We start from the raw sequence: 11,049 nt of genomic DNA on the forward strand, positions 1-11,049 counted from the left end.
CATCTTAACTTATTTTGTTAAAAAAGGCCCTATCCAGTTGATCAAAAGGATATTTACTTTAGCAGAGTTTGAAAAAGCCATATCCAATCGGTCAAAGGAACTATACTTTAGCTGCTTTTAGCAAAGGCCCTTGCCAGTTAATCAAAGGAGATTTGCTTTAGCTGATTCCGATAAAAAGGTCCTATCCATTCGATCTAAGGAGATTCTCTTTAGCTGATTCCGATAAAAAGATCCTATTCAGTCGATCTAAGGAGATTATCTTTAGCTGATTTCGATAAAAAGGTCCTATCCAGTCGATCTAAGGAGATTATCTTTAGCTGATTTCGATAAAAAGGTCCTATCCAGTCGATCTAAGGAAATTATATTTAGCTGATTCCGATAAAAAGGTCCTATCCAGTCGATCTAAGGAGATTATCTTTAGCTGATTCCGGTAAAAAGGTCCTATCCAGTCGATCTAAGGAGATTATCTTTAGCTGATTCCGATAAAAGGTCCTATCCATTCGATCTAAGGAGATTATCTTCAGCTGATTCCGATAAAAAAGTCCTATCCATTCGATCTAAGGAGATTATCTTTAGCTGATTCCGATAAAAAGGTCCTATCCAGTCGATCTAAGGAGATTATCTTTAGCTGATTCCGATAAAAAGGTCATGTTCAGTCGATCTAAGGAGATTATCGTTAGCTGATTCCGATTAAAAGGTCCTATCCATTCGATCTAAGGAGATTATCTTTCGCTGATCCTGATAAAAAGGTCATGTCCAGTCGATCTAAGGAGATTATCTTTAGCTGATTCCGATAAAAAGGTCCTATCCAGTCGATCTAAGGTGATTTAGCTGATTCTGATAAAATGGCTGTATCCAGTCGATCTAAAGAAACATACGTTAGCTGATTTCGATAAAAAGACCCTATCCAGTCGATCTAAGGAGATTTTTTTTTAGCTGATTCTAATAAAAAGGCAATATTCAGTCGATCTACAGAGAATTACTTTAGCTAATTGTTGTAAACGGCTCTATTCAATCGATCAAAAGAGATATACTTTATCTCATTTGGGTATATGAAAAACTGGCCTATGAAATCGATCAAATTAGATATAATTTGGCTGCTTTGATACAAAGGCCCTATCTAGTCGAAAAAAGGAGATATACATTAGCTGCCTTTGGTAAAAAGGCCATATCCAGTCAATCAAAGGAGTCATCATTTAGCTGCTTTTATAAAAAGGTCCTATCAAAGGAGATATAATTAACCTGACTGTGGTAAAAAGAATGCATCCAGTTGATCAAAGGAGATATATTTTAATGAGATGCATCAGATGAAAATATGAAACAGCAGCTCCACTAAATGTTTCCAAAATGACACATAGATGATGACCGAAATGACGTGGTCCATTTCTCAGAACACTTATACACATTCGAACAAGCACGTACCGATGATCGTATCCGAACGTATTCGCTTGCTTAAAGGCTAGCTTTGAATACACAGCAATTTGAGTCTCACACAAGCCTTATTAGCTCGTTCATATTTGCTAATCTTTCATCTTGAGAGCACGAAAATGCATTGGTCTAGGAAATACATGCAAAAGGCGGTCTTCAGCCATTCATACGTTTAGGTCCAAATATTGCAGTTACAAAGACATTTTTAATATTTTGTTTCACCATACCCTATTCCTGCAAAGAAGACAGGTAATATATGTAATGGATTCTAGGATACGGACACTGGACCACAGTTAGAAGTCTAGAAGGTTTTGGGTTGGGATGGGGGTGGGGGTGGGCAGACATGTAATAATAAGCCATGATGAACTATGAAAGTGCTTTGGATTCGCCTTTGTATTGCCTCTGTGATGACTCTCTAAAAGAAGGGGGAGGGCTGCTTATTGCTGTCTGCACGTGGTGTGACTGGAAGGCAGTTAAAGGTCAGTTGTAGAAACATTTGAATTACAATCAAATTTTCAAATTTCTCCGAACAAACTTTATATGCGACGGCGAACCGTTGCAGTTTCGCTTGCTTTTATTGTTGTTGTCCATTGCACTGTCGATAATAATAATGTTACTACTACTACTACTACTACTACTAATAATAATAATAATAATAATACTATTAATAATAATTTTATTACCGTTATTAGTAATAGCAGCAGTAGTATCATAAATATTATCATCATAACCATAACTATTATTATTACTATTATTATTATTTCAGGTTATTGGCCCTTCGATTCGATGCTCTGTGATCTCTATGTGACGTCAGATGTTTTAATGTGTACGTCATCAATTTTACACCTATGTGCTATATCCTTTGAAAGATATCTTGCTATCCGGTCTCCTCTGAAGTCTAGGAAAAGATCCAAGACAACCGTCATTGCAAAACTTATTTTGGTGTGGGCGGTCGCGATAGCAATCTCTAGCCCTATCATGATTTTAGGTCTTGTAGACGAGTCAAATATCTTGAATGATAAACAGTGTATTCTCAGCAATTCAGATTTCATTGTGTACGGTTCTGTAGGTGCATTTTTTATACCTCTAGCGATCATGGTGATATTTCTCGGCTTAACAATTCATATACTACACAAACAATCACAACTGTGTGATCCGACACACAAAGAGGGTGAACCAATGATGCGGAGGTTCACCTGTAGAAAACCATCCAGAAATATAAAAAAATACGCTAGGAGGTCGCTCAGTTGTCCTGTAATGCAAGATGACCAGTGTAGTAGCCTCACAAATTCAAGGTCATTTACAAAAGGTACTTTAATGAAAACAAGCCGATCTCTGCCTCTTAACACGTATTTGGACCGAAGGTCTAGAGAAAGTTCGGAGTTTTCTAAACAGAGTAGTTTTCATTCGGAAGACTCTACAATTATCGAAGAGGAAATTGGTGATACAGCACCATCGTCAGCAAAAAAAATGGACCAATCTTCGGGTTTCCCACCCTTAACTTCAGCAAGTCAGAGCCCACGACGTCAAAACAACAGCGTGCCTTTACGTCTGCATGAACTTGTAAAGAAGCACACCAGCATGTCCCAGCTTGGCATTAAACGCGATTCACTAAAACAAAGGCAAGTGAAAAATAGAGTAAAAAATGAACAAAAGGCATCAAAGGTACTTGGAATCGTTTTTGCCTTGTTTGTTGTTTGTTGGGCGCCATTTTTTATCGTAAACATTATGACCGTATTATGTAATCGGTGTCATTTTGACCACATGTTGATATCTGTATTCGTGTGGTTGGGATATGTCTCGAGCACTTTGAATCCTATTATTTACACAACTTTCAACAGAACATTCCGTACTACCTTCATTAAGTTGCTTAAATGTCAATATAGAACGATTCAAAAACCCATCCCCTTTAAAACATGGTGCATTGGTCCTTCCACAGATAACATGTTTACATCAGTTCTTCAGATGCCATTGTAATCGAAATGCGTTTTAATCTAATCAAGGGACGGTATAATACGAAAGGAATGTGATATTTGTATTACCTTGCGTTGTGAAATAAAAGCCTAGTCAGTGTTTATTATTCTCGAAGTTCAATAAATATTTCATTTCTATAAAAGTCTTTAGTTTGCTTTATCAAGCAATATTATTTTATAAGCTCTATGGTTTGGAAATTCAGATCCATTTCGTGCACAGCAAATCGTTATACGCATCGTATTTCTTAAATTGTTTTGGGTTTTGATTTGTCCCAATCTAGGCTGAACAGAAGCTTCAGTTCGTCGGAGTCTGACACTGACCGTGAAAGCAGATGTTATACGCTTTGTATGCCAAATCATGGTCTAAAAATTAGCGGGTTGCATATGATGTGCGTGTTTGAACAAAGATATTAATTTTTTTTAGCCACGCTATCTGGTTTACATGCACACTCCTACCACGTACTAAAAGATACGCTAACCTCTGTTTTTTACTACCTCTAACAATTTTTTAGAAATCATAAGTTAGTGAATAAAGTGCTACGTTACATCCGACCTATTTAATTTCTTTTAAAACACTCTTAATTCTAATTTGTAATTATGAAGTCATAAATTACTTCGCATAGTTCAAAATTATTGTCACCAAATAATTAAATAAGTTTTCAAGTCACAAGCAACGGAATGATAGAAAAAATATTCCGGGTCAAACTTAAAAGAAAGCCCTTCAATTTTGTCAAGCCACTAAAAGCGTAGGAAATGCCGATACCTTTGATACGTATAAATAATATTTTATCTTTCCACTTCAATGCACGATAAATTTCATTTGAACTAGTGGCAAATAATAGAGTCAAAGATTCCATTTCTGGACAACAAAATATCCAACATTTACGCAGTAAAAGAAATTCTTTTTATCATATACCAAACGTTTTCCTCTTCTTCCCTACCCCACCACCTTTAGTAAGTTCGCCTCAGTTTCAATCATATTAACAGTAACGGTAGGTTCGAAGTGGGGATGATCCAAAAATATCATTTATTGGACCGATGAAGCAAAGGAACCAGAGTAAACGTCATATGAAAAAACGTCCATTGGTTTAAAGATACAATTCGACTGTCTAACACGCAGTTTGGAGCGACCAATACCCAATCGTGTACTAACCATTACCATACATTTACTATCCATTACTCACACATTTACTAGCCAACAATCCATATTTAACATCCATCACCAGGGACCAATACCCCATGTTAAATATTCAACAAGTCTTTTGGGTGACCAAACCCCATTTATTCCCCTACCGCATTATAAGATGTAAAAGAACAGGTATAAAAAGAATTAAAATCACTTACAAGTAAAACGCTTTCCTCAAGCCTTATTATCCACTTATTAAAAAAGTAAATCTCCTATCCCTCTTTAACTTCACTATCATCCCTTATAGTCAAATCTAACACCAACTTGGAGAGAAGATCAAGAAAAACCTTAAGGACAGGCATTGGCTATTCCTACAGTCCAATAAATCTGTTGAAACATGTCTGACATTTACATTAACGCTCAGTGGAGCTAAGTGGGGAATGCTTGTGTTAGGACGTGAATTTGCACTTAGAATGTAATAAGCGTAGATTGACTCATATGGTATGAATGATTACTTAATTAACTACATTGTAGGTTACCTTGTAGGAAGTAATATTATTCGTGCGTCGTATCGCAAGGCAAGTGTATCTGTGATGTATTTGTAGACACAGACCACGTGATGCTAAGCCATCATGTTGGATTATTTATTCAAATCTCTGATAAAAATTTCTAAGGACATTCTTTAATTTCCACAACATTAAGTTTCTTTAAAAGCGTGCTTAAGCGTCTTTTTCTAACCGTAAGACATTGCAAAAATGATTAACTGATCTTACGATCGCTGTACAATATATCATCTAATATACTAATGCAGCCTTCAAAATGTCTTGACACAAATTCGCGGATATTGATGTTCGTGTACACATGTGCGCGACACATACACACCACCCCGGCAATGCCACCCCGTCAACGTCCAATAATAAGTAGACACAAATTGGTGATTCCTTATCATGCTTACAGAGAAAACTTTGCAGCAGTTCTTAATTTAAAAAAGAGAAATAATAAAGAAAATAAAGGTAAAATAAAACGGTTTGCAATATTGAACATATATAACGCTAACGTACTGTTACCAAGAGATTGTTTTCATCGAGCAATAAGGTAGGTCGCTAAGCGGGTAACGTCATCACGAACGAACTTATAGAAAAATACCTGAAGATCATAGAAAGGTTCAGGTTTCGATAAATTAATTATATGCATCTACAACGATCATTAGAAACCAAACACAAACTCTGTCAAACAATACAGAATCAACAATTGTAAACATAAACGACCATATATCCAGCATGGCCAAACGCATGGCGATCTATGACGAAACAACGTCAATACAACCTGAAGAATCAAAGAGCGAACATTAGATACCAATTTTGAAAAGAATAAGAAAACACTTGTAGTACTAAAATAAATACAAAATGTAATCGATTGATAAAAGCTAATACAAAATACCCCGAGTCGAATAACGAAACGGCCCTAGTCAGACAGACCCCTTGTCAACCAAGTACTGAGAAACCAATGCACACTAAAGAAAGTTTCCATCAGCCTTAGACAGAACAAAATCAAATTAGTCATGCTTTTCTCCCACCAACCAACACCCTAATTACATGACCATCTCTCCTGAAAGGAATCGACACCAGACTGCTTTCACCCGAAGTACATGTAAAATCACAACCTTCAACTGAAGTACATGTAAAATCCCCTGGTGTGCCACCACTGATAGTCTCAAAATAGAAATTCGCAAATTTGACCTAAAAATAATACCATACAATTACTCCCCAAGTAATACAAAATGAAGCTAACAGAAGTATGGAAATAAATCGTCGTGTGATCAAGTTCATGCCCCCTGTTAACCAGTTGTTCGTCTAGGTAGATAACGTCATATTATCGGGCCTGATGACAAGACCTGACGTGGATATGACACAGTATATTGATACATTAATAAATATTGGCAGATCGTACAATCTATATTAATCAAATCCACAACACTTTTTCGCTAGCGTCGGGCCAGCAACTATATACTTTCTTTTTCCCTGACCTGATCCGCCTGACACCCCCGCGCAGCAAACCTATTGAAAACTATGTATAATGCTACTTCTATACAAAAATCAACATCTACCAACGTGAGTAAGCACTACAAAAACACGCAATACCATCATAGGCAACAGAAAAACCACAGAGGTGCAATGCAACCTCATAATGGGTGGGAAAAGAACCAAATTTGCACAGAATACTATCCCATATGCACAGCTCGTACGAAACAGAGCTCAAAGAAAACAATTTACATGCAATTCTGATGCTTTAAAATAATTGCTGAAAATTACATCTTCTCTAAACTATCATAAACAATTAGCAGATTAACTTTTCTCTAACACTGACCCTGAATATGACTTGTTTATCTGGAACCAGTTTTTTTACTATCCGATATAAATACGCTACTATGCAATTCAAAAGAATTAACGATTACAACAGTCAGAACTGTATGATAATGAAATCGCTAAGCAAATGGCAATGAAACTAATACCATAAATATAAAGATTTTGCAAATTATAGTTTATGGCGACACTGTTCTATCTGTACTTTCACAATTATTGGAAAACATGTCAGCAAGCATATTTTCGAATATTTTAAGAAGTATCAATTCCTCTATAAATCGCTATAAGTTTTTTTTGAACAGAAAAATGTATGCCAAACTGCATTGACAAAATTACTTATAGACCAGTGCCTGCTAGAGATCGAATCAGGCGAACGAACTAGCGCAATCTTCATTGATATTTTTTTAAAAAAAGGCATTTGATTTTGTTAAACTCTTGGTAATCATTAAAAAACCTTTCAGCCACCAAGTTTTCGTCAAACTCAATTGCTTGGTCCACTTAGTATCTTACTAACAGACCCCATGTTGTTTGCATTGGTAAATATACTTCCGAATTAAGCCATATTTAAGTGGTGTTCCTCAAGGATCCATAATAGGGCCTCCACTCTTTCGACTGTTTATCAATGATTTAGCCTTCTATCTAGTACATTTTAACACAGATCTTTTTGTTCCATTCATCTGGTAAATCTCGTCACTCCTTTTAAAAAAAGAAACTTCAAATTGGCCTCATCAATACATGAGTTTGGTATCAACAAAACATAATGCATATTAAGGTCTCTTAAACGAGATATAGGACAACCGATACAAGACAGTGGCTATCGATTAACACTGATTTATTTGTAACTCATAATGGCTCAGACGTTTATTCCGTAAAAAAATCAAAACCTTCATTGTATTTACATCGTTCAACATCTCAGCTGTAATACACATATCGATCGCGTATGTCCAATGGTAATCACGTGATTAAATCTCTTAAAATCAGTGACGAAATTTTTACCTCCACAGTTATTTGAACTATATTTTTCGGGATATATACTATCAATGATAGATTATGGCTATTCAATATGGGGAAACACACCCAGTTATAATCTGGGCCTCGGGCGGCAGAGTGGTCTAATGCGCTCGCTTTTACTGATCGTTACCATATTTTCTCTATCCACGTGGGTTTACATCTCGGCTCTATTACTGTGATTATGTGATAATGCTGCCTGTAGCAGGGTACACATCTGTTGTTGTTGTTCTAGGGTTTAACGCCATTTTTCAGCACAAGATAGGCTATACATGGCGGCCAGTATAACTGGTGGAGAAAGAACCCTGGAAAACCCAGGGAAGAACCACCCACCCAAGAGAAGCTACTGGCAGGCTTTCCCACGTACCCACGCTAGTCGAGCCTTGGACTCGAACCCACGCAGACAGAGGTCAGATGGCAGTGATCCGGAACGGTGGGCACTTTAGACCACTCGGCCACTCGGGGCCCCAATACACATCTGTAGTAAGTTCAAGCTGTATACTCTATAACCCAAGCTGCAACCATCAATCATACAAAGAAATAAAGGGATTTAAAAATTATTTTAACGGTACTTAAAATAAGCAAGATCTTTTTATAAATACAAGGATGAGCGGTGATGAAAATCTGGGAAATCAGTTCTTTTTAAAACTACAATCCTATGGAAAATATAAAACTGTAGAACGCCACCAAAAGCATTCCAAAAATTATAAATTTCGTATTAGTTTCTAATATAAAAATTATGTTAAGAACAAATTTAGGGTCGGCAAGTAAAACAAATTAGGTAAGTCGTGAAACCGGAAACAATGTTTGTTTTTGTTTTTATTTTAGGCCACGTAATTCCTTTTGCTTGCTAAACAAATGGTACTCAGTTAAAGGAATCTGGGACCGTCAAGCCTGATATATAAAATAATTTAAACTTTGTTATTCTAGCTAGTGTTAAATTTCATTGAACTTTGATTCAAACTTCATACGAGTTAAAGTACGTATGGCAAACTGTATGAGTCAAGCAAAAGCTTAACTTTCGAAAATTAATAGAAGCGTCGTACTTGCCCTACTAATCTATAATAAAGCTTTTCAAATCTGACATGCTTTATATATATATATATATATATATATATATATATATATATATATATATATATATATATATATATATATATATATATATATATATATATATATATCCGCTCTATTAGTGTGGGTATGTGATAAAGCTGCCAGTTGCTTCCCGTGGGTCAGTTGTTCTTATCAGGGTACACATCTGTAGCAAGTTCAAGCTGTATACTCTATAACCCAAGCTACACCCATCAATCATACACAGAAATAAAGGAATTTAAAAAATATTTTAACGGTACTTAAAATATACAAGACTTTTTTAAATACCGGTATGAGTGGTGAGAATATATATATATATATATATATATATATATATATATATATATATATATATATATATATATATATATATATATATATATATATGTGTGTGTGTGTGTGTGTGTGTGTGTGTGTGTGTGTGTGTGTAACATAATCTTTTGGTAGTAACTAAACGGTTAAGTAAATGTTATGGGATTCGATAATGTCATATTTGTAATGCAGTTTGCACCGAGTGACAAGATGATGTTGAGTAAAATGTACTGCTTCAGAATCGTTCATCAGTGTTTAGAAAAAGGCAAACTGTGCTTGACATGGTCTCCTCGTATCGTGCACAACCTGTCATTGAAGACATTAATATGACAGGAGAGGAACACGTTGTTTGATCGATTGTAACTAAGCAGTGACAAATGAGAATTCAGAAAGTGATAAATGACAGGCATTAAGAGGCCATCAATTTTTTTTGTTAAACCAAACCGACAGACGCTTTGACCTTCTCACAAAATTAATCAACATGGACACAAAACAGATAAAGAAGATATTAATAAATAACGTGGCTTAATGATTGTAATCTGTCACATAACAACTCAGGCTGTATTTTTCATTATGTCCTTTTGTCATTAAAGGTTAGGTATTAAAATATATTGAGATTTGTGAAATAAAAGCATTAACGATCAATGTAATCGTTATAATCAATGTAATTGTTGTAATCAATATAATCGTTGTAATCAATGTAATCGTTATAATCAATGTAATCGTTATAATCAATGTAATTGTTATAATCAATGTAATCGTTGCAAATATAATCTGAAGATGATTTTCTGTAAAATAAAAATCAATATAACCTGTTAGGAAGGTCTACTCACTGTCTTCTTTCTTTGTTGGATTAATTCATTAACTAGGATAGATGATCATTACAACTTTGATTTAATTCATACAAATTAAAGCGTACTTACTGGTTGTTGTAAACTTAGTATTCCTCTTAAATAAGAAATTCGAGATATAAAACAAATTATAAGAAAATACATTTTGACGAACAATCTCTCATGTTCTCATACATAAAAAATCGCATTATTGTTTATGTTCCCACGTTCCTTTCGAATCCATAATCATCGGAAATGACTTAGGCCAAGTTATTGTCAAGCACTAGAAGCAAATCAGTTGATTAGTTCATCATGACACAAGGACAGGAAGCGTACCAGTTGTTCATCTTGGCACAAGGACAGGAAGCGTATCAGTTGTTCATCATGGCACAAGGACAGAAAGCGTATCAGTTGTTCATCATAGCACAAGGACAGGAAGCGTATCAGTTGTTCATAAAAGCACAAGGACAAGAATATCAAATAACTCACCATCTACATTGTAATTTGCAATCACGATACACTTGCATTAAATATCAGAAACAAAAAAAGATGGAGAACTGACCTCAAAATGATAAAGTGTTATTCAATCACTATGTAGCAAAAAAATCGTAATAATAATAATAATAATAATAATAATAATAATAATAATAATTTTAAATAATAATAATAATAATAATAATAATAATAATAATAATAAGAAGAAGAAGAAGAAGAAGAAGAAGAAGAAGTGTGTGTGTGTGTGTTTGTGTGTGTGAATTGGATTTTTAACATAGCTTTAACAATTTTTCAGTCATATCGCTAGTGTGGCACTTTATAGTGATGTCTAGCACTGGGACATCATGTCGCAGACACGTAGCATGATGTCCCACCCAGTCACATTATCTTGACACCATGCCGACCAGTCCTAACACTAA

At 35.2% G+C, this 11,049-nt stretch overlaps 1 protein-coding gene across 2 annotated transcripts in view; it reads left to right on the forward strand.

The window, feature by feature from the left end:
* Positions 1 to 3,503, forward strand: part of LOC149798905 (5-hydroxytryptamine receptor 2A-like) — a 41,587-nt gene extending 38,084 nt beyond the window's left edge. For both annotated transcript variants that reach the window (XM_089957820.1, XM_089957821.1), the window contains exon 2: positions 2,195 to 3,503. In XM_089957820.1, the coding sequence (XP_089813946.1) occupies positions 2,195 to 3,405 (1,211 nt within the window). In that variant the 3' untranslated portion in view covers positions 3,406 to 3,503. The remainder of the gene's footprint in view (positions 1 to 2,194) is intronic.
* Positions 3,504 to 11,049: the final 7,546 nt, after the last annotated feature.

Source organism: Sinohyriopsis cumingii, chromosome 5 (genome assembly GCF_028554795.1).
Source record: "Sinohyriopsis cumingii isolate HCF-2022 chromosome 5, ASM2855479v2, whole genome shotgun sequence".
Taxonomy (NCBI): Eukaryota; Metazoa; Mollusca; class Bivalvia; order Unionida; family Unionidae; genus Sinohyriopsis; species Sinohyriopsis cumingii.